Source organism: Pelecanus crispus, chromosome 6 (assembly GCF_030463565.1).
Source record: "Pelecanus crispus isolate bPelCri1 chromosome 6, bPelCri1.pri, whole genome shotgun sequence".
Classification (NCBI taxonomy): domain Eukaryota; kingdom Metazoa; phylum Chordata; class Aves; order Pelecaniformes; family Pelecanidae; genus Pelecanus; species Pelecanus crispus.
Window position 1 is genome coordinate 31,514,165 of NC_134648.1, and position 25,036 is coordinate 31,539,200.

General features: G+C 42.7%; 1 protein-coding gene across 2 annotated transcripts in view; it reads right to left on the minus strand.

Annotated features, from left to right (window-relative positions):
- The window catches only part of RPAP1 (RNA polymerase II associated protein 1), a 43,881-nt gene extending 20,171 nt beyond the window's left edge, over positions 1 to 23,710 (minus strand). For both annotated transcript variants that reach the window (XM_075712040.1, XM_075712039.1), the window contains exons 1-12: positions 23,673 to 23,710; positions 18,454 to 18,693; positions 17,333 to 17,481; positions 16,688 to 16,780; positions 15,115 to 15,295; positions 12,911 to 13,087; positions 9,711 to 9,917; positions 5,966 to 6,081; positions 5,463 to 5,561; positions 4,878 to 4,979; positions 3,936 to 4,103; positions 1,425 to 1,607 (exon numbers count right to left, since the gene is read on the minus strand). In XM_075712040.1, coding sequence (XP_075568155.1) covers positions 1,425 to 1,607; positions 3,936 to 4,103; positions 4,878 to 4,979; positions 5,463 to 5,561; positions 5,966 to 6,081; positions 9,711 to 9,917; positions 12,911 to 13,087; positions 15,115 to 15,295; positions 16,688 to 16,780; positions 17,333 to 17,481; positions 18,454 to 18,643 — 1,665 coding nt within the window. In that variant the 5' untranslated portion in view covers positions 18,644 to 18,693; positions 23,673 to 23,710. The remainder of the gene's footprint in view (positions 1 to 1,424; positions 1,608 to 3,935; positions 4,104 to 4,877; positions 4,980 to 5,462; positions 5,562 to 5,965; positions 6,082 to 9,710; positions 9,918 to 12,910; positions 13,088 to 15,114; positions 15,296 to 16,687; positions 16,781 to 17,332; positions 17,482 to 18,453; positions 18,694 to 23,672) is intronic.
- Positions 23,711 to 25,036: the final 1,326 nt, after the last annotated feature.

A 25,036-nucleotide genomic window follows, 5' to 3' on the forward strand; every position in this document is an offset into this window, starting at 1 on the left:
CAAAAAACGGGTAGACGTGGCACTCTGGGACATAGTTTAGTGTAGTCTACCCTTGATTGGTTTAGTGTGGACTTGGTAATGTTAGGTTAATGGTTGGACTGGATGATCTTAAAGGTCTTTTCCAACCTAAACAATTCTATGATTCTATGATCAGTGGCGGTGCTAGGAAACAAATCTTCAGTTTAAGTGACAGTGGTATGCATTCCTAGTTCTGGGAAAAGGCAACTCCACAACACGTGAGTTCATAAGTACCAATACTTTTAAAAAGTTGTAGCCAAGCAAGGTTGTAGTTCTAGGCCTGACTGAATTCTGCTGCTAGTTTAAATACTCCTTTTCCAGCTGTATGGAATAATTGGGTTGTAACAGCCAACAAGCAGGTGAGAAATCTTAAAGGTTTTTTCCAACCTAAACGATTCTATGATTCTATAAATGGAATTTCACAACAACTAGAACAGTGGCGAATTTTATCCCAAATATCTTCTGAGTTTGGGCCACTTGGAGCAAGTTAAAATCCATTATGCTGAACCACGCAACTGTTTCCAGAATCATAAACTGATCTCATCTCTTCTATCTACAACTCTTTCGTTAAGCTTTGTAAACAGCGTCACCTAGTAGAATACATGTGAAATAATGAAGCCTCTAAATGAGACCAGATGCCCAAGTACCATAATTCATTTGCCCAGTAAAGCTTTTAACCAAGTGCCATTCGAACACAGGCTTGAGCACATGGACTAAGTGACATGATCACAGGTTTTAATGATTGCAGCAGGCAAGAGAGTTGCATCAGCTCCACCAAGGATGGGTTTGAGATAAAAGATTGCTATTTTTAGATCTCCCTATCAGTAATGTGGGATTAGCTTTAAATATGTAAGGAATTCCTTCCAAATGCTGTAACTCTTGATCTGAGAAATGCAAAGATGAAGAATGAAATTGGGGAAATGCTAAGCAGCCACCTTATATCAAATACAAAAAGAGTGCCATTGTATAAATCTAACTAGTTCTGAACTACCCAGCTGTAATGCTCATGTTTAACTTCACAGAAGTGCATACAGACACTTTAATAGTGGCTGGAACCTTTTCACTTCAAGCTCAAGTAAGTGAGCTTGAAAATCATGTCTGTACACAGTCTTTCAGCAAGTCCTACAAGGTCATCAGTGGTGGTGTTGCCAGTTTCCCTAGAGGAAGTTAGAGATACTTAATGATACTGAAATCGCACAGGTCAAGTCTCAACATTTTTAGAGACCAATAAAATTACCCTCCTAGTAATATATGACAGAAACATAACATCCAACAGCCAGGGAAGAGTTCTAATTCTTGTTCAGAATGTTCTTAAAAGCATATACAGGAGGATAGATATTTCAACAGCACACATAGCCACTGTGCCTATTTTCCTAAAAATATTTCAAGTCTAGTTCTGTGCTTACCTTTACAACGTCATATCGGGCCACATCTGGATCTGGCTTGTTTTCATCCTTTAATTTTTTATCTTGAGACTTCTCTGTTCCATTTAATTCTTCCTCTTCTTCCTCTTCTTCCTCCTCATTGCTGGGGACAAAGGGGAATGCCGCCATCCCCTGGTACCATGAGAAAGTCCAATCAAGATATTTCTGTAAGGAGAGTAAAAGCACATAAAATAAAATTCTCACAAAGAAATCATGGAAGACAAAGAATTTTCAAGGATGCTTTTGACTACAGAATGCTTTATTGATTCCCACCTAACCCCAGGAAAATAGGAACACAATAAAGGGTATTCTAAACACGTACAAGTGGAACGTAATGCTTTTTCAGGGAAGTGATTTCAACCTATGACCCACACACATTTGGGGAAATCATGAAAGGCAATTACTGTGAGGTGAATTAAATTCACTACACAGGTAACAGAAATGCAGCTTAAATAGAAAACGCTTAAGATAAAAGTAAATAAATAAACCAAGGCTCTAGAAGTTAAACTGGAGTTTTGCATTTATTTGCTCTATTCCCATTTCTGGATCTGTGTGGAACTTAGGTCACAAATAATACAGAACGGTCATGTAAAAATTGGTATGTTAAAATAAAGACTGTCTGGTGTATTTTTTCATGTTTGTTTGGCTTTTGTCTGAAAACTCCTCAGCTTCAGCAAATAAAAAACCTCTTTTTTTGTTCACAGCTAATGACAGTGTCAGATACTCTCAAGTTCTAGGGCAATACTGCAATAAGCGAGCTTTCAATTCTTCAGAGATGGGATTGCTCCCGTAGCAGACCTACCTCCCCCAAAATGTTTTAGAATATAAAAGTCAGTCAAATTGAACCCTTGCACTACTTAATAACTGCTCTAAATTTCCATTTCCTGAACTGGCAATCAGAAATAACTACCACATTAGTCAGAAAAGAAGTGGTAGACATCAAGTAAACCCTGAGCTGTTTTGAAAACTTTCAAATGGGAGTGCAAGTTATTATCAGACATTAAAAAAAAATTTAAAAAGGCAATATTAAACAAAGCTGGTAAGTGAGTGAATGACATGGTCAGAAGAGGCCTGACTTTAGGGGATGAAGCTATGAGTCCATCTGGAATACGGAGTTTGGGACTATAGCCTTCCTTCCACCAAGAGAAGGAAAAGCATAAGACAGTATCTGGGTCTTCAAAGGAAGCGAAGAAAAAGGTGCTTCCTTCCCATAGCCATTGATGAATGAACAAAACCTTCAGACAGCATGATTTTTACATGTGTTGATCTTCTGTGTTTATAGTGGGGATAAATCCTGTTTGTCTTCCAAATCCTGGAGCAGAAGGCCGGGCTTCCAGCCCTGTTCCTTCCTCAGAGACCTTTTGAAACTCAGCAGCGTGAGACTCTAGGAAGGACTCTCCGAATGAGAAAAATATACACTGACACAGCACTCACAGCGCTGCTTTTGGCATCGAGAGAGTCAGCAATCCCCACATATACAAGACACCACGCCATAAGCTTTGATCTGAGAATCAGAGCACTGCAGACAGTTATAAACCAGAGTAATATCAGAAGAAAGAAAAGCACATTAAGAAGCTGATTCATAACATTAATTACCCACCATGGGTGGGCAGGACTCATCTAGCAGAACACCATTAGGCTCATAGCTCAGAAAAGGAGCAAGATGTGGAGAAAGCTGCCCAGCCCTTCATTTCTCTTGCCTCCGCACTAGGGAGCGCTCTAAAGGCCGGGGAGAAGTTGCAGGGGGCTTTTTAAGATCTACCGACTCTTCTCTATCACCAGCCCCTTTGCAGTCTGACACAGGAGCAGCTCTCATGGAAGGAACTTGAAACACAGCCCACAGCATGCTTTGCTTATAATGGACTGCCTCTGCCCAAGCAGGAAGACATCTTAATCTTGCTGCTCAGGGCTCTGTAGTATCTCTGAACACCCAAAAGAAATCCCAACCTTCTAACAAGGGAAAAAGCATCAAGGAAAAAACAGACATGAGAAGGCAAAATTAGGCATTTATCAATGTAAGAAAAGCATTTGAGAACAGCAGAAAATGGACAGTGACAGAAAAAGAAAACAGTATCATTATGAGGCATAAGGGAAAGCAGGGAGAATATTTAATCTGTTCAGAAGCAGGAAAAACTACAAAGCAAGAAGCCAACAGCATAAGAGGCCATATTAAAAAAATTAAATTGTACACATACATTAGTAGCGGCCTGATCTAGACTGTAAGGATGTCAAAAGGAAGAGAACCTCAGCAGCCTGCACTGAATTTAATCATGAGGCAGAACTAATTCAAACAGGAGAAAACATGTCTGAATGTCTCAAGCTGGGATAACACACTCCCTTGTCTGTCCCAAAGCACAGCAATGGCATTCTATTGACCATTAAGCTAACCCATCCAGCAAGCCTTTGTTCAAGCCACTTACCATGTCTTCTCATTCTGATTCCTGTAAACAGCTCAGCATGAAATCAAACCCAGGCACTTAATGATTGTCTCACCTCATCATCAAGTGACACCAGCAGAGCCCGGAGAGCACCAACAGATGCTGCTATGACATTATCCACTGCATCATCCAGCGAGAAACGCAGCAAGAAGAGAAACCCAGCATCAAGCAGCAGACGCAGAATGCTGCCCTTCAAGGAGGAAGCAAACTCTCCAGCCCTGGCCTGAAACGTATGCCACACAGAGCCAGTGTTAAAGCTGTGTCATCTCAGTTGGGTACATCTCAACATTCTGTGTGTTTGCCTTGTCCCATTTCTACTGTAAAGCAGCTAAACTATGTGCAGTTTTCTTTCCTTTATTTTCTCCCCCTTTCATTCTAGAGAGGCACACAACTCCAGTTCCTTAATGCAGGAAACGTCTCTTTCTAAAGTCTGGACCCATCTTCTGCCCCATTGTTTTTCTCAAAACCACACTGTTTCTTCTTCTCTGCCTCCACTGCTGTTGGAGGGAAGGTTAGCACTTCCCCTAAGAGTTAGTTGGAAATGTGCACAGAAGTAAATATTCATTTTGCTTTATGTTATTGGCACATCACTCTACAAGTAAGCCGGATCATTCTCACCTCCTACAGAAAAAGCACATCATGAAACTGGCTCAGACAACAGGAGTGAAAGGGTCATTGCCAAGGATAGGTTTGTCACAAAAGTAACACGAAAAAAATAACTTGCGTTCAAAGCAACAACAGAACTGAAGTTGCAGCACTGCTGCTAAACAACACTTGGAAGCATCTCCCTCCAAAGAAACCTGAAACTCAGTTTGTTATGTCCCAACACTTAACTTTTCAATCAGTAAGGAGATCCTCAGTGGAAAAGAATGCCCTGCTGGTGATTTTGCTCACCTTCATTTAATAGTAGAAAGTGAACAACTAGTACCAGAGAATCTGGGCCCTGATCCACCAGAAACTTGAATTATGGGGAGGAATTCCATGGAAAGTGACTTACCTTTTCAACAATACGACCTAAGACCTGTAGAGCCAGTGTCCTCTGTTGAATAACTTGGCTGCGAGACAAATGAAAGAGCTCTTGGAGAGAATAACCAGCCCTCTAAATTGGGGGAGGAGAGGGAAAAAAAAAAAAAAAAAAGCAACCAAACCTCAACAAAAAACCCCTCAGCTATAGGTAAACATAGGCCCCTTAAAATAAGATGAACTGTAAAATACTGCATAACGGGAGACAAACTGCAATACAATGCAGTTTGCTGCTTTCTGGCAATTGCAAAAGATATTCTAATCATTGATGTGACAGGAGAAAACTGACTTCTTAAGAAAAGGATGTATGTGCACTTTTTTCCAACACCACAGATCCTTAATGGCATTAAGAAGAAAAAGCATTAATGGAGTTTTCTGAAAGCAAAGCAGTTAATGCATGCAGACCCAACTTCTCTTCAGGAGCTTGGTTCAAAAGAAAATCACCCGTCCACACTTTCCTAAGGTTTTTGTCACTAAAAAGCCTTGACACAAAAGGAATCTGCCAAATCAAACACAGAAAACTGAAATGGGTGTGCCCTTTCTACTACATTATACTTACCTCTGCTTCTTCTCCATGGTGATGCAGGCCTAGATGTGTCGGTAAATCAGCATCTGCAGGAATTAATTCTCCTTTTAAACTGAATCGAGCTTGCATTCCCTACAATAAAAGGGCGGAGGGAGAAAAAGATTATTTCTATTGCTTCATTCACCACTTAAAATACCACTTCTTACATCAACTGCTGGAAGGTGACAGTTCAGAAACTCCCCAGGTCAGACCTCAAATTCTTAAAAAAAAAAATTTACTCCCCTCTTTCCTTTTTTCTTAGCTTTCATCGCAGATCACAGTTGCCAGACTCTGACTTCCTAGCTCTCTCAAGCACTACAGTCTGAACTGACCACGTATCATCCCACCCTGTGGAAGAAACTGGGGAATCTCTCAGCCTGATGAAACCTTACAGACTGAGTAACCAGAGGACTAGTTTTTGAAGCCTTCAAAACTATTACTGCTGAGAAGCACGATCCAGACACAAACATGAAAAATACCAGTTTCTGCTCTCAAACCTTTTTGGTTTTCTTCTGCCGGGGTGAAGGCAAATCTTTCATCCATTCCAGCTTCTCAAACTCCACATTGTCCATGTGAATCCATTCCTTCTTGGGCTTCACAGGCAGATCATCATCTTCGCGTGTGGGGGGGGGGAAAATGACAGTCTTACCTTCCAAGGCAGGGATGAAGAAAATACTATTCCCTCTTTGCCAACTTATCTGGCTTAAAGACTGCATCAAATATAAGATTCATGTAAAATAAGAAGAAAACAGTCCTCAAACTGACTGTTGGCTGATGCATAAACATCAAAGGTTTAAAGCTGTTTTCATCTTTCATGAGAGCTAGAAGAGGAAGTAAACAGTACTGTAATGAAATTCACAGACAAGGCCAATTTGGGAGAAGTTGAACAGAAATCAGGACACAAATAAGGCAAAGTGATCAGAACCAGTGCAGAAAAATAATCACAGCCCTACTTTTGAGAAAACAAACTAATATCACCCAAGGAGGGGGGTGTTAGAGGAGATGTGAAATGATTCAAAGTTATTAATGCAGAGAGGTCCAAGCAAATTATTGAAAGCCAGTATGATTTCAGCCTAGATACATTGGAGAGAGCACAAACACTACTATTCGTGCTTTCATCACATTTGCAATGCTGCTCTTCATTCTGTGTCCCCCTCTACAGGCTTCAGGAGATCAGCTTGGGAAGAAAAGATCAAAACAGCTGAAAATTTACACGGCTTGCCTGAGAAACAGCTCAGTGGGGAAACTGGACAGTTGAACAAGAATTTCAAAGGTACAAGTACTAAAGGAAGAAATTACTGATTTAACTTTATAAAGAGTTTTGACTAGATGAATTTGAGAAACAAGACATTTATGCCTGACATCACAAGAGTTGCCCTAGGAAAGAGGCAGATCAGCATGTCGAAGAATCTCACAAGTGATGAGATGGGAGAGATGTAACTGGAAACGATCTGAACGCTAGGAAAGGTAATGCTTTGCTACTAGGATACTATCCCATACCTGCATGAGAAGAGATGAGCTAAGAAGTTTTTACTATCTCAAGAGAAATCACACATAAGGACAGGAACAGGCAGTCTGAGGGCATGAAAAGCAGCAGCATCAACTCCTGCTGGAGCAACCCAGAACTCATTTGCATTGCACCTATTAATCCCAGTACTCCGGTCTTCTCTTGCAAGGAACAATGAGTCCCACTGAGATGCTCTTCTTTCATCAGATCTTTTCCTGCTGATAACTGGCCTGAAACCTAACTTTTTACTTTCCTCAAATTAGCAGATAAACTTTCAGGAAGGTCACTCATCCTTTCTAGGATGAAACTTCACCCTTATGATCAATGCGGTATTGAGTCAGGCAAGGAACCAAGTGCAGAATTATCTTCCCCAGCCAGAAATCTGTTCCACCGAATTTCAGCCAAAGGCTCAGCACACATTTTAATTGAAGAGAAGGAAAAAGCATCTGAAATGTAAGAAAGTGGAATGTTTGTGGGTGGTAGGTGCAAAGCTAGAGGAAATAAAATCAGCAGAAAAATGAAATCTATTGACATTTGTAATTCAACAAATTGTTTTCCCATTAATCACTAAACTGATAGGGTTGAGTTAATCATTCTATGAATAGGATTATGCATATTACCACCAGCCCTTAGTATTATGGACTTGTCAACAAGAAAAGACGGATATATATTCCAAGGCATCAGCAGATTGTTCAGTTACTGAGAAATCCCTTTACAGAAATACAAGCTGACAGTGTGAATGCAACATTTGCACTGAACCTTACCAGACCCAGGTTATATTAAAGGCTACCACCCAAGCTCTTCCCTTTCTGCTTTGCTTCCCCTTTTGTCTCAGTGCCAGAATTTACTTTTCCATTTGATAAGATTACAAGCTGCTGGATAAAGGCTTCACCATCTTGTTTATTAGAAACAGTAGCCTTTTATCTCATTAGAGAGGCTGGTTTGACTTTTGAGCAATCTCATTGCTTTGTGTCATCATCCCCTCCCTGAGGAAATTCAGAATGACCATTTCTGCTGGATTATTCATGAGTTATTAGTTATTCATGTTTGTACTTCTGAGTACAAACAGATGCAAAATCCCAACACTACGTGCTAATGTAAAATTGTTTTACATCTCCTGTTGGCCAAGATGGGCTGCAGGCATAAACTCAGATGCTGGAAAGGCTTCTCTTGGTTTTATAATTGTGTTCCTCAGCTCATGCTTTCTTTGTTATTTCAAATATCCTAGGAAGACTCCTATTCTCCTTTCCTGTGCAGTCTTTCATGGGAAGCAAAAGATGTCAGCACATGACGCTCTGAACGTTGAGCTATTCCCAAAAGCACTACTACAATCTTCTATTGTAGTAGTGCTCTACTAATAATCTATCTAGAACCTGCTTCTATTGCTCCCAGGCGAGTAAAACAATGTCACTTAACCTGGTGCTACTTGTGCACTCGACTGTTCTGGAACTAAAAAGAACTAAAAATAGTCCTTTTGATTAAGAATGATTTGTGGAAAAGTAAAACTTGAGGAGAAACAGCAACAGGACTGTTCAGAGAAGTGTTTTCCTCAGTAAGAGGCTAACCAGCTTTCCTTCTCCTGCACATGTACACACATGTACACTCACAGACTCATCCCTCTCATCAAGAAAATGGTAAACGGTTGTTATCTCTTGCAAACACCAAGCTGAAATCCAAGAGTGATTCAGAGACCTCTTCAATCAGTCTGCACGTTGCACTGGGACACAAAAGAGGCATCAGAAGAGAGGATCAAGAGATGCAGACAGGCAAAAATTGACATGAAATTGGGGAAGAAGCATGCTAATGAGGGAGAGAGACATGCTATGAACAAAAGTGTGAAAAGTGTGGGGAAAAATGAGAATGGGAGCCTAGAATCACAACAGAGAAAAAGAAATGGCTAAAGAAAAAACTGTAGTGAGGAAAGCAACAATAAGAGCAGAAGCTTAAGGGGAAAACATGTCTCTGCCATAAGAATAGATGGGTTGCTCTAGCTGCTGGGGATAAAGCAGTTTTCTCCTCACACGGGCATATACTGAGTACTACAATGTTGTGTCGTAAGAGGCAACATCTCTGTACAATGCTTCCAAAAAAGCAGAACACTCTACACCTTAATACTTCCCTCCATCCACAGCACAAAGAAAAGAACTATCCTGTGGAAAGCACCACATGGGCTCTGAGATACAAGCCAGAGTGGGGCCATCAGGATTAGTGTCATGATAAGATGTACATGTGCTATATGAGCAATTTCCCTGAAGTGAGATTGACTGTCATCTCCATGCTATCCTGTGAGCAAATCACTAACTCTTACCTACCCAACACCCTCTTGCCCCCAGCCAGTCCCAGTTAAAAGAAATTATTCAAGCAGCAGCTGAATCTCACTACCATACTATTCTGTTTCCCTGTTCACATGACTGAACAGAAGAGCAATGATGCCTAGTTTAAAACACATTTTACCTTTAGAGACCTCAGAACAAATTCAAAACCAAAGCAAGACCTCCCACTAAACAGCTCACCTCCATTATATAGTGTATCACCCTTCTAATCTATGGAGCCCAGCTAGAAATACAGAGATGTTCTTGCTTGAACCCAAAATACACACGTTTTAAATATCATGATAAAATTCTGAGTTGGATAACTAACAAAGTGCCACATCAATCCAACCTGGATTGATGCAAACACCATATGAACCTTACATTTATGTTCAGAACATTAACTACATGCGCTGAGTTTCTTACCTGTGATTTCTACCTTCATATTTTCTTCTTTCCTTACAGATTCTTCCAGACCCAACTCCTGCATGGAAAGAGACGATCCTATACCATGCTGAGCCACAGGCAGAGATTCTGCAAACTCCTCCAGTCTGTTCTGTTCCATTTTTAATTCCTTTTTCTGGCCTTCACTGCCACCACGTCGTGACTTTAAGAAAGCAACTAAACTGGAATCTGCAAGTATTGACAAAGAGACAGAGAAGTGACAGAAGTCTCAAAATATTTGATATGCCTATGGCTCCTGCTATTTATGTTTTAGTCTTTTCATTCCCATTCCACGTGCCCTCTTCTTCTGTACTGCCACTTCTTTTCAAACTGAGGCTCTTAACTGCTTTATGACCTCTTGAGCACATAAGCTAGGTACAACTGACTGGTGAGGTGACACCAGAGAAAGAGCTGATAAATGTCTTCCAAGGTTAAGCAACCACAAAAGTTCCAGTTATTCTCCTGGCTTACAAATAAAGAGATAATTGTTTCTTTCTCCCTCACTGCCACTGAAAAGGCACATCCAAACAAGACTGTTCATTGTGGAGAGAATCCTGGTCTGTGATTTATGGGAGGAACCCAGGTCTGACAGTTTGCCTACCCTGCGTGTGGATGGCTCAGTGGCATCAATCTGAATGTGGTGAGAATACATGGAACAGACACCACAAAAATAATTACTTGCTCTTTACTGAATTGCACTAGCTGCAGTGCATGATCTAGATATGTTAGAAGGAGATCTTGTTTGTTCTGAACTGACTCCCCATCCTGAGAGGCAATTAAGGTATGAAAACATCCTGAAAACAGACGTGGCCATTCTTGTCGTGTTTTGGAGGATTAGAGGAACATCTGGGAGTTAGGGGTGTTTTGAAGGACAGATAATATTCCTATGGCTCTAAAAGAGGTAAAGTATCAGAAGATCATCATTTTACTTTCAGATCTGCTACAGTTATCCCACATCATCTTTGATGGAGTGCACTTTCTCTCTGAATACTCTTCACCTAGAAGATGGTGTTGGGATATTTATGCCACAGGTGAACAGTAAGAGCCTGTGCATTGTGCCTCTAAAAGGTACAGAGATACTCCAACAGGCAGTGTCAGGGTTGTATAAGGTAACAGAATATAGCACCTACATTGGTTATTTATTCTTTGGAGGACAAAAGACAAGCAATTCAGAAATGGTCGGTACCCGAGAGAAGTCATCCCGAAAAGGAAACGACTCCCATGTCTCTGAAACAGTTCAAAAAGGATGCACAGATCTATCCCACACTTGTGATGGCTGCACACTCTCCTCATGATTCAGTTTAAACCTCCCTTGGTGAAGGAGAGGCATTCAGCTCAGTCTCATTAAAACAGGCATATTTTTTCCTGCATGCAAGCAGAGCTCTCACTTTCTCACACTTCATTGTACACAGCCAGGAAAAGACTGTATTCATTATTTCATCATTTCACACAAACAGTGACAAACAAGTCGCTGATTATGTCAATCTATGCACAGCATGTCAGAAAGTAAGCCTACTTCTGCCCAGAGTCTCCATGGGCAAAACCAGAACAGTATCAACAATAAGACCTGAAGACACTGCCCAGCATGGAATTGTCTACCCATCCTCATACTCCACACCATGGAGTCTCATCTGCTTCATAACTAAGAGGTTAATTCAGAGACTGGGCAGCATTAAACACCCACAGATTATTCACACTCCTGAATATGGAGAAAAAGTCTCTTTACTCCACATCTCTGTGCCTGTCCAGTCCCCAGGTTCATCTGTAAGCCAGCAATTTAGTTTAGGAGTTGCTTCATCATGCATAATTCCCTAACCACAGATATTTTGGGAATGCCAAAATTACTCCCAGTTTCATTAAGGCTTTAAAGACTGAAAGATCTACAATTTTAACCCGTAGGGCATATAAACAAATACATTATTTTAGAAGATAATTTATTGTTCAAAAATACTTACATCCTATCCTTTTTAAACTCCCTAAGTATTCACTTCACTAATATCCCAAAGGACAGAGCGGTGGGGACAAGGAGCAAAGATCACAAATCAGTCACAAGAAGATAGTACATAAACTAGATATTTTTCATATACATGCCACTGTTATAAGCAGTGAAGTGAAAAAAAAAAAACCAAAAAGATTTTTTTCACCTCAGGTAGTTTGGAGAGCTCAGCTCTCTGAATGAAGGATGTACCTAAACATTCTGTCTGCAATTATTTGGCATGGTTCCTTTACCACCTTTCCAGTTATACCCATGCTGCCTGCAATGAAGTCAAGATCATTAATACGATCTTTAAGCTAAACCCGTAAGAGACTTAAGCATCTCAAATGCCACTCACACCCAAATTTGATGCTAGAGAATCTGAAATTATGAGAATTTCAAAAACCCTTGCCTGCCACCTACATCTGTACATGTGCTCTTCTTGAGCATACAAAATTACTGAAACCCATGCCAACAAGTTTTACAGTGCCCTAGATCACACAAAGCCTTATCAAACACACTACACTCAGTGCTCTCCCCCATCTTGTCATCAACTGTCAGTGGCAGGCATTCCCAGAGCACCACTGTGGACAGGACTCCAAACCAGAGACCAGACCCCTGCCAGAATGCCTGCACCCAACAGCCAGATAATTAAAAACACTTTTTTGAGAATTTCAAGACTAGCTGTAAGTTCTTCTGCTCTACCAAGCACAAATTTGAACTGAAGTCTCCCACATGCCCACACATTTCCCCTATCCAGTTACCGACAGTCCTGGCCCAAGTCTTAGGTATTTTAGAGGGGAAGACCAAGGGGCGCTCTCTCACCTCAGCATTGCTACAGCCATCCTAAGAATAGCTTTGCTTTCTTATCTGCTTCAGAGAATTACATTCTACGACCTCAATACATGTATGTGTAACCATGTATTTGGTGTGCAAAGTAACAGAGTGCATGGACCACCTTATCCCACAGCAAAGGGGAGATGAGACAGACTTAAGCTAAGCCCCCTCACACTGAGGAATAAGCACTCTTTAATTCCTTTACATTTAATTCCTACTCATAAGCTACTGACACAACGTGGAAGCTAGATTATCCACATATGCAATGAGCAGGAATCCCAAGCTCCCACCTTTGACCTGTGGATTTGGTAAGACACTACACATTCAGCAAACTTCCACATCTCTAGAATTCATCCTGGGAAGCACATACCCAGCTGAGCCAGAAGCTTTTCCTGCTCCTGCAGGATCTCTTCCTCAGACATGGACCGCAGCTTCTCCAAGTTCTCTTTGTGAATAGCTTGAGCTTCCTGCTCACTCTTTTGGCTTCCAAGACCCTCTCCCGTTATAAGACAAGGCCGCTGAGAGGTCAAAAAGTCACCAGCTTTACCTATAAGATCCATCAGAGAAAGCAGTTAGTGTTTTAAGTGTCTACAACATTATGAATGCATCTCAATTTCGTCATTACCAGGCTTGTATAATAATTTTTTTTTTTTTACCTTGGTAGCCAAGTTAAAATAAGAGTAAAGAAGTTTAGTTTAGCTCCAAACAAAACTAAAAGATTTGGCCTTTCTTCCCATATCACAGCAAAACGCCATTTCCACCTTGTTTCTTTAGGAGTTTAGAGAGGTTTGGGGGAAAGGAATTTTGTTTCTTTAATGCAAAGCAACAAGAAGAAAAGGTAAACTGGAGCATAAATCACAATTGATGAGTCAGAGCATTCTTTCAAGTTAGTGAATATTAGATTCTTTCTCTACCCAAGAACACCTGAACCCACATTTGTATGTCAGCTGAACCGTGACCTATTAAGTATCTGTTAAGTGAGACGGAGAATTAAAATTATTAGGTAAACCAGTTTCCGGAGTGATACAGGATCCATTCTCAACACAGGCATGTTTGCTTTTAACAATGTCCTGTATTCACCTTTAAGGGTTAAACACATTAGAAATTCTAGCAGGGGAGCATTTTTCCTACCCTGAACAAAATCAAGTCTCCTTTATCACCTGATCTAAATTCTTTTTAAAGGTTCATTTCATTTAACTCCAGCAGCAGGGTTACATGCTCCTTTGGTCAGTGAGACCCTCCAGCTGTCCTGTAGCCCACTAAACAAGGACCTGGTGGCTTTATTCCTTATGTTTTGTTCATATGCTCCATACAGTGACTTGGAACATCCCTATGACCCTAAACCAGCCAACCCTGAAAGCATCAAACTGCTATTCAAATGGCAGTAATGACACTCATCATAACATCAGTAAGGTTTGATGTCATTTCCACAGCAGTTGTCTTGCATATTGAGCTGAAAGAGATGAGAGGACAGAGTGACCTGGTAAAAGATTCAGCAAGTTTCCCACCATCAGCAACTAAGCCGAGGGTTACCAGGCACAAACACATTGTTACTAGAAGAAATGGAACTCCCCTTCTCCTCTTGCTTTTAAGTGATTCTGCCACCACAGTCTTGCTGAGGAGGCCAAGACATTTTCTGATCCCTCTACTGTGCTACTACATTTTAGAAGCATTCTACTTCAAGAGGATCACAGCTATAGGGCTACTGCATTTCCCTTTGAGGTTTCTCAGTCAGAAGTACACCTGCACAATCGTAACAGGATATAGAGTAAGCACAGTATATTGGCCTGGATGGTGGATTTGTGCACACACAGCACAGCATGTCTGGGGGTTCTGTTACCAATTTGCTGACAGGGGTCAGGGCAGACAGAAACCTTAGCCAAATGGCGATAACCCACAAATGGCATCTGGCCTCTATTTCAATGTGAAAAAGAGAGCGCCAGGGAAAAACCCAGATACATGGTGGTCCTAAGCAAACAGGACTGCCCAAGACGGCGGGGGGGAAGCCTGGAGATGGTGGTACCAGTTGAATTGGTTTCATTTTTCCTTGTCATATTGCCATCAGACAAGTAACTGCTGGAGGTGGCACTGACTCATCAGCACTGCCTCACAGCATTCCTTATGGAGCAAAGCCATGGCAGCGGATCTGGTAATGGAAGCCTGAGCTTTCAGCTTCTAGGTAGGAGTGAGAACCCACATCACAGCGGTCTCAAACACCTTTATCAGACACAAGAACCCTCTTCCTGAAATTGTGGAAATCAACGATGAAACAAGAAAAACTTTACATATAACTGAGAGGAAAAGGAGGACAAGAACCTTTCAAAATAAATCTATTTGGCCCTGTGTGAAGCAAAAAGGAAATCAGTGAGAAAGCTAACCTAATTTTTAGAATGTTAATTTGGGTCTTAGACCATTTCAAATCCTTGTCATGCCACGGACATTCCAAGTGACCTTGACATTCCTAAACTAAGGACAACAGTGCTACCCTAATTTAAAAATAAGGTGCACTGATGTTATGGTTACTAAGGCTATGTAAATACAGTAGGCTGGCTAAGCAGCACCTTCTCCACTTACCATCCCTGATGCTAGGAAGAGGTGCCTCTCCCGCTGATCCCTGAGGATCTAGTGCATCCGGAGCAGCTGATCTTATTCGCACGCACTCGGCAGCAGAGGGAGCCGTTGCTGCTTTTTCAGCAGCTCTTCTCGCTGCCATCTTTTGCGCAAAGATGCTTTTTCTTCCAGATCCCACCTTCACCTGCAAACAGGGAAGCCATGTGTCACCACTTTCCTCTCCAGACTCCCCCGCACACCTGCCACTAACAAATGTATAGATCTGATCCTAAAGACACCCTCAGATCAGACTTTGGGACACGACACGGAGAAGCTGCTGGCAGCCACCTGCCCTTTTCTCTGTGTGTGCTATTCTTCTTTTGGCACACAGTTTAATGCTAGGACAGAGATACAAAAACATGAATGTTTTTGCTACCTAGAGAAGGAAGATGATTAATTATAAGTTAATTCAAGCCAGGCAAGTACACCTAAAATATCACCAAACACAACAGTTCCAGCTTTCCTGCTGTTTGGAAACTGTGTATTGCTGAATACTTTGCATTTCTGAGGATAAATGGGGCTGTACTGCACTGTGCTCACCACATGCTTGGAACAGGATTCTTATAAGGTGATTAGAGAGCAGCAGGGTGAAGAGATTTACACAGTAAGAAGTGGGCAAGTGGTGCTAAAATAATCCTGACTAAATTACTGTGCTGCTTGCCTAGGTGATGGAAGGGCATGGCTCTGAACAGCCTTGCACAGGATGTACAGGAAATTCAAAGCAAACTAAGCAAAAAAAAAACCAAAACCCCACAACCAAAACAAAACCCAAACCCGCTTGCATGTCCCCAGGCCAGAGAAGCAGCTTAAAAGGCAGTCTGAACATTTGGTAGCCACTTTGTGCACTCCTGCATCAGGTAAACAGAATTGGCAGTTTAAAAAGTGTTACTCTCTCCTTTCAAAAAAGCTGTTCTTCAAAATAAGCTACCTCTTCAAAGCAACCACAGCTATCAATCACATACCCATTCCCAGTATCTGACTCCCACTCAGCTAGCAGCTCTTGCTACTACAGCAACGACTGATGATAGCAGCCATGGCTTCCAGTTTTACAGCCTCAGAAAAAAAAAATTATGTCCAAAAAGCTGCAAAAGATAATCTGTGCAACCATACTCAAATGTCATGCCAGGAGAAATCACATGCAACTTCAGTAAGTACAGACTTAATCAAACCTGGTGGACAAATTAACAGACATTGTTCCTCAGAGAAAAAGAAGCAGAACAGGATCACTATTATAATAGTGGAGATTTGATCCACCCCACTAAAGAAGGGGATCACCTTTTTTCCTAAACCAAAAGGAATCCGATGTTATTTAACTGCAGGGTATGGATTGCCTACTTGATGGCAGCTTGGTAGGAGAACTCTCTCCTACACTAAGGTGGTAATGCCAGAGATATGTTGAGCCAGCTCCTAATCTCCAGCATGCCAAGTCACTTATTCTGAGCCCTACCACCCACCACGTATTAGACTTTGTTGTGGGGAAGTTTTAATAGTCAGTGAAGGTAGCATTAGTTAATGAAACAGCTGCTGCCGATCTTACCTCACTTTTTATCTCAGAGCGGTGAAATGTCCTTGGAAATGGGTCTCCTGTGGATACTGGCATGGTCACTGCTACTGCACTTGTGTCTCGTTCCTGCAGCAAAAAATTCAAACCCTGTAGAAACCATTGCAACAGCCAGGCATGTTTATACCATTTAGCTTAGAGTGGACTCAAAATCTCTCAGCTCTGCAGCTCACACATCACTGTCAGTCTCAGAGTACTTTGTGCTTATTTAGAGCCAAAGTGAAGCTAATTTCCAAAAGGCTGGGCTGCCAAATTCCACACACCACTCAAAGAATCAGGTAAAGGAAAACCTGGGCCAGTGCAGAGCAATGAGAACATCTCCCATAGAAAGTCCAGACACTCACCCAAATCCACACTTAGAGCATGTGTCTGCATGCAAGGAGTGTGACCTGTAGGCAGTTTGGACTGGAGAGCAAATTCAAACCCCTATTTAACTGACAGCAAAAATATACCCAAAGAGCTTTTTCTTTCAAGGTGCTCCAGGACAATGGTATGCAGTGCTACAACTGCTTCATTACACTGTAGAAATAAAAAGCAGCAACAGAACCCTTCATCCCTGTCCACTGCTTAGCTCACAGCATTCAAAAACACAATAGACCAGCACATAAAAAACAGACATACAATAATTTTGCTGAAGACTGCTGTAATGTGTTGATCATGACTCTCCAGTCTTTCCTCTGGATCTTCATCCTCGAAGTGGACATAGGCAGTTTTGATCTTGGACTTTTTTGGAGGAGCTGGAGTTAGAGCTGGGAGAGTATCAGGAAAATCTGAGGAGGGCAAATAATAAGAAAAAAAAGCAGTCAAGTTACTCAAATATAACTACTGTGCAATAGGTACTAGACCAAAGGCTCCCTAATAGCACATATTATTGCTTTGATGAGGAGCAAAGAAGATGAGGAATTAATAATACAATTAAAAGTCCTCTATCTCTGACTTGCACTGCGTAGTGGAATTTTCTTATTTATGTATTGGCACCAAGGTCTTTTTAAAGAGCTGCAGAAGCAGGAAAGGGTAGAGAACTGACTGCAAGTATTAAGGGAAGAAGCAAGGCTGTACAGAAACAAATAGTATCCTTGCAGGTTGTGTTCAGGCGCAGAAAAGCACATTTCCACTGCCAGCTCTAACAGCGAGTGATCCATATGATCATGAGCAAGACAAGGCCACCTTTTCACTATCTATAAACTGGGAGTATATTTCCTTACCTGGAACCAAGCACTGCAAGATTTAAATTGTTGCTTTTAAGAAAGCACCTTGAGCTTCTGAGACTATTAAGCATATGACAGAAGTTTTACAGTTACTGCTGATGGAAGAAAACAAAACTGCAGGAAAGAGGCTTATCAATCCAGATCTGCTGGCCAAAAGCTGGAGCTGTTAGGAGAGCTAAACCTCAAAGACACTGAGAACAGAGTCTGGATAGATGGCAAAACAAGCACTGAGTATCCAATGGGTACAAGTCACAGAAAACACCTCTTGCATTGAGGCTGGCAAGGTACCAGACAGCTGATAAACGTAGACAAAGGCAATGTGTTGGAAAGGTGGTTCTACTGGATGCTAGTAATATCAGACAGCACACTTTCCAACGAGGCTACGAACAAACAATACCGGAAGGAGGACACATATGCAGTGAAAAAGCAACACTGGGTTGAGAAGGAGGTGAAAGGGCAGGCACTGAGGAAAGAGCGAGCACTGAAAGATACAGAGAAACCTAGTAATTCAAAGAACTCCACAAGGGAAATTACCATCCAACATGACTACATCCTTGCAGTCCTGCAGTGGGGGTCTCTCAGCATCTGTGCTCCCTTCCTTCCCCTTCCTCTTGTCTGCTTTCTTCACAATCTTCACTGCAGGTGAAGCTCTGGCTGCCAGGAACTGGTTTTGAAAGTGCAGCAGGTCTGCCTCAGACTCCCCAGGCTTTGGTCTTGACAACATCCTGCTTTCTTGCTCTTGCAGTCCAGCCCTGTGTGCTGTTCACATGGAACCTATTGAAGACATGGAAAACTGGTTACAGAACTGGATTTCCTGGGGAGAGGATGGAGACAGCAAAGAAAAACTATTCATTTTTGTCCCACGCTGCTGTTCCTGTATATACGCAGCCGCCCTACTTCAGGATCACCCCAGGACACAATTAATTGTACCAGAGTCCCAGACAAACTGTTTAACTTGTTCTTCATTGCCGAACAATATGCTACAAGACAAGCCAACACCTGGTCTACCAACCAGCTGGCAGCAGAATGGCATCCATCCAGCAAAGAAACAGCCAACAAGTGTATCGCTGCCAGAATGCCAAAACCACGGCCTTGGACTTGCAAAGCCACAGAAGCACCTCGTCCAAGACAACAGATTTGACTTGCTCTGGTATCAACACCAACCAAGAACATCAGTGGCACAGCATCATGCAAACCTCCCACCTCCAGCACACGGTCTTCTCAGGATCCTGGCATTAGCAACCCTGTCAGGGTGCAAGAGCCTGTCTATGTAGACTTGGACAACGTGCTCACTCTCACTGACTCTGTTTGCTCTTCTCATTCAAATCACCCAAGTGAAAAAAAGTTTTTCTTCCTTACCTAGTCCTCCTGCTTTAGTTCTCTCTCACTCTTTCACTGCCCTCTTATTGGCAGAAGCCATGCTATTTCCAAGAATTTTTATTCACTGCCCAGGCCAGTTTTGGGTTGAAAGCCAAGGGCGATATTTATAAAGACTTTTACCTCTGTACCTATGAGAACTTACCAGGAAGGCAACTATTCCACCTCCCATCTACTGACCATGAAAATATTTGTGAGTATTACTCCTCGCCTCCTATTCCCAGAGCTTGGGACTGTCAATCCATTTCTTGCAGGCAGCAAATAAAGTGTTTGCAAACACATTTCACACTAATTGAATCACTGATCAGCACTAATGCTACAGACTTGACACCCTCCCACACTTCGTATGTTGAAATATTTTGTACGTATTTGATCCCTTCCATTTTTAAGAGCCCCTCAGGACTCAGTGATGATTTATAGCGAAGTTGGAAAGGAAAGCGGATATGGATTTTTAAAACTACAGTTATCTGCCATATGGATAGGCTGTATGCATGAGAAAATGCAAAGTTGGAAGTGTATCTCTGTCTTAATCTCAGACCACGACAAAGTTCAATCATTGCGCAGGCACAGCCACTGCCCTGAAGTCAATGTTGTGTCTTATGCTATTATCATACTTTATTGTAAAATATGTGGGCAGATAACTTGTGGGAAGGATGCTAACAGACATGAGAATGACCTCATGCAGTATTTATGACCTACATTTGGAACATTTATACCATTTTCAGGGATTTCATTCTTGACCAAGGTTGGTTAGATGTGATGCTGCTAGTTCCAAGAGCATGAAGAGGTCCAGCGAGTTTTACTTTTGGTGGTCGTTTTTTTAAAATCAAGGCCTTAGTGTAAAACCACCAACCATGTAAGACTCGCTGAAATTCTTTTTCCTGCCCCTCATTTTGTGCAAAAGCTGGACCAAAAGCATTCAGACTTAAGAGTTTTGTGTACCAAAACAAAGTAGATTTTCAGAGGTTTCAAGGTTTCCAGGGATTCCATTCATTTCAGCACTTCATGACTGAGGAACCAGATCTCTTCATCCGATGCCAGCATCATGAGTTAGTTGCTCTATTTCAAACGTCTCAAAACACTGGCCTTAATGAAAGCTGTCAGCTCAAGAGTCCCAGAACAACAACTTCCATTTACACCAAGCCTACATATGCCACAAGCAGCAGCAAAGGGAACTTCCCTGTACCCCCTGAACAGTAAAACCCTCTCGCAGCACACAGGGAAAATGCCTGACTTCTCTGCCAATGCTGTCAAGGACATCTGTGGAACATGGCCACTAGCAAAGGCTACTTCAGGGCAGGAAGGGAAGGGAGCACCCTGCTATGCTGCCTTGCTGCTGTTGGAGGATGACTTAACACAAAAACATCTGGGATGTCATTGCAGTACTGACTGATGCTGAGAATACAGAAACACTCCCTTGCAGCCCAGTTCCCTTGCAATTGCACAGCAAAAATTGGAACTTCTGCAGACAGCTCCTTTTTTGTGCACTCGTAGCATAAGCACACACCTACTTGCTGTTTATTTATGGAGCTTTCTGCCACAACAGGAGCTCTAGTAGTCATAGTTCAATTGATAGGTCCCTCTTTGATATGCATAAGTAGCGCCACATGCAACAGAAGCCACGTGTTTCATGCCCTATCATCACAGGCTTCAAAGCCCAAATAAGGATGATGCTAGGATTAATAGAGACAAAACACCCGGTTATAAGTAAAGTGTGCTGCTAATCTTTTTGCAATAAGCCTCTTCTACACAGGGACGTACACACACTTGTCTGAGTCTCTGCATATTAAAATTGTTAATCGAAAATATAGCGGGGCCTTGAAACTGCCTTCATTTGCCTAGGGAATTGTCAGGCACAAGAAGCCAACTATGCAGCCATTGTCTAAAGAGGCTAGATGTTGTTCCAGGAACCATTTCCTCAAAGTCACTCCTTCCTCCATATGGATATAGAGGCTGTCCAAATGTAGAGAGCTACAAGATGATAACAAAGAAGTGGGCATTAGTATGGTGCAAAAATAGATAAAAGCTTTAAATGTGTTCTTTCCATGTTCTAACTGGGTCTAGAAATTTAATACAACCAAGGCCTTCGACTTGGTCCTTCTGCAGTCCAATGAGCTAGAAATTGCTTATATACATATATCTATACATGGCACTTGCAGACAGAGAGAATGCAGTAAAAATAGTTTTATTTCTAATGGTACCTTTTTCCATGCCCTCTGGAAGCCATCTAAGCACATTAGCAACACTCACCTGGCCATCATAAGGAGTAATTCTTATCCATCAGTGCTCAGAGAAACATGCAAGAAAAGTAACACACTACTGATGATCAGCACTAGCCCCAGCATCCTATGGTCTTGTTATCTCCAGTCTTGCAACTGGCTACTTAAAAGCTAACCACACACAAACTGTTTGCCTCAAGGGACCACGATCTAGCTGACATATACAACCTGCTGAGGATATTGTCCTAGGAATGCATGTAAGGGATCAGAAATAGTGTCAAAGGACCATGAGCACCTACACACACCAGAACATAGTGACTATTATCTGAATATGCTATCATCTGCTGTTGTATCCCCCGTCTGCACTAAAAGTCTCAATAAATAGTTTTCTGTCATGCTGTGGACTTTCTGTGGATACCATTTGAAAAGCGCATCAGTGCTGCAGAAGTCTTGCAAATGCAGCTGGGACCAGCAGTCTAAGTCAGACTAAAAGAAGACACAACAGCAGAGAAGGCAATAAAGCCACAGACTGCTTCAAGTGCCAAGATACACTTCTGGATTAACCAACTTCAGCTCAAGTGTAAGCCTGAGAAGGAAGACCAGTTAGGACAATAAGGGATCCTAATCACCAATTAATGCAGCACCAGTGTATCACAGAGAATGGCATTTACTTTAAAAAGAATCCGAGTTCTATAATATTCTTCCAATGCTTTCCAGAAGCAGCATTTAAGCTTCTGAGCAACCTCTGCCGCTACTCTCAGCGGACATAAAACAACATAAGAACCAGGCACAGCTTTTGTTTGATCAACATACCACTCCACTCCTGTCCAAGGTTTTTACAGGTGCCAGCAGGCTACAAAAAAATATAGTTACTTGATATAATCCAATACCATTAGGATTTTTATTTTATTCTAGCTCACCTGCACTTAACAATGCATTTTTCTGCAGCAGCAGCAGAGCCCTACAGCCCAAGGGAGCCACTTACATCACAACAGCAGCCACGAACTAGACACAGTTAAAAGAGAAGAGGTAGCAAGTACATGTGAAAGCAAATAATCCCCTCTGACTCCTACTGATTTCTGAACCCTGTCATTTTTTCCCCACCCTCAAGTCTACAACTTTGCATTCTGTTGCTAAAGTTATCAGATTTGGGTCAAAGAAGAATACAAGGTCCCGCTGTCACAATCAGTGCCTCAAATTAACATATTTCTTCAGACCTTGTTGGTTGAGGTAAGGAATTAAAAGGAGAAGCAGAGAGTCACATCTCAGCCTCTCCAAGGCAGCTCAGCAGTCAATGGAAAGGTACAACTTCTCCACTCCAGATGAGTGGTCAATGAAAGCCTCACTCAGGGTTCTTGGCTACTTTGCAAAATGGTGACGTGCATGCTCTGCTCTGTCCCGAAAACACTTTATGCACACGATACTGTAATGACCGACAGTCTAAGACATCTAGGCTTGACAAGACAGGCAGCAACTTTTATCTGTTACAGAGGAGGCAAATACCTATAAATAGCCTCCTCCCAGAAGGAAAACCCCAGTCAAAAGCTGCAAGAATGTCTCCTCAAAGAGGCTCCACATCTCACGCTGTTCACATAAGACTCAGTGACTGTTACTTTGCCTGTCAGGAGCATATTGTGTTCATGCATACAGCACTTTGCCTCCAGAAACGCTGCTGTCCCCAGCTTGCCTGAAGAGTCTCTGCAATAAACAGGCACCACCATGGCACAAAATAAAATTAAAAGCGACAAGCTGCTATTAACAAACTAACGAGCTGATGCGTCCCAGCGCTCCCACCGCATTCACAGCCCTCACAGGCTTTCCCTAAGCGAGTCTGAATCGAAATCTTAAAAACGCAGACGTCGGCTAGGCCCGGAGGCCTGGCGAGGCCTCTCCCTGACGGGGAACTGCTTGCGGGAGGAACCCGGCGAAACACGGCTCCGCAGCAGAGAGCGCCCGGGGGGCACGGCCGCTGCCCCGGAGGCCTCACGGCGCCTGCAGCCGCGCTCCTCTTCACGTTGCAGTAAAGGCGAAGCCCCGGGGCCCCGCTGGCTGCCCCAAGAGAGACCCGGCCCGGCCTGCCCCCACCGGCGCCCCGGGGACCCCGCACCCCACGGAGGGGAAGGCCCCGCGGCCCCCACCGCTCGTGCCACGGCTCACCTGCGCCCGGCCCGCGCCGCTCACCGCCAGCACTTCCGCCCTGCCCTGCGGCAGCTACTTCCGCCCGGCAAGGCGTCACTTCCGCCCGCGCTCGCCACCACCTCTCGGCTGGCGGGGGTGGAGCGGCGCCATTTTCCCTCCCATCAGGAGGTTAGGCCCGCCGTTCCCCGGTGGTTTCGCCGTGGGGTGGGTACGTGGAGTGGCACAGCAGGCCCGGTCCCGTGCCGCCTCCCCCGTTGGCCGGCGAGAAGGTGTGGGGAGGCTGCCCGCTTCTATGGGCGGCTGAGTGCTCTTGAAAGAAAGTCTCGCTGCTGAACTACCTCCCAAGTTCGCTCTTGGCTTGTGCGGTCCAAGTGCAGGTTCTTCCTGGCGTTTGCGCTGGATTTAGGGCCCTTGCATCCAACACCGTGTCCCTGCACATACAGAAATCCGTTTATGTAAATGTATGATCTGTGCCTTTTCATTAGAGCGTGTTGATGTGCCTGACACTGGCATTATTTCAGGAGAGCAGATACATAAAGCTGTATAAACATACTGCAATTTATTATTCACGTCTGAGTATTCATTTATTATATATGCTAAGCTTTATTAAATACTGGAAAGCTGTCATAACTTGAGAAGCATTGATTTTAATATTGGTCATTAGTTTCAGTGCTTGGTTGCCTTTCAGCCCTTCTACCTGGCAGATGAATTCTGTGGGCATGAGTACAGACAGAGTAAAAGAGCTTGGACTGGAGCAGGTGGGCTCGCTGTTTGGGAAAGTCACCACAGGTGCCCTAATGCTGTAAGAAATGCAGCATATTCTTACCTACTGAATCTCACTTCTTTTTATCGCTTCAGAAAGCTATGATATTAGTGCAAAATTACAGCCAGAAACAAGTTTTATTTGTTATGAGCATTGAAAGCACTTAAATTTGTAGAAATTAATATAAACCTTCATCCTGTCAACAGACAGCCAGTCTTAACCACAGTGGCAGGGAACCAGTGCTGTGACAAACCATATAAAATAGAAATTCTCAATGAAAATGCTGGGCTGAAAACGTTTCCCTCAGCTGTGCATCTTCTGATGAGCAACCGTGTTCCTGAGACCATGAAGTTGACAACTGTGCTATTTTATATTTTCTTCTTTATATATTCCTTCTTGAAGTAGGAACCACCAAAATCACTTGATGTCCCATTAGACCAACTGACTTAAGTAGCCAAGACTGATCCTGATTCTAACCTTACGAGCAGACATTTTTCTACCACCTGATTCTGGTGCAGGTGTTTGAGCAGCTACTACTGTTACATCTGGTGCTTATAGGTGCCCCTAGCAGGAGGAATAAATAGAGCTGCTCTTAATTACATTTGGAGATTCTCAGAAG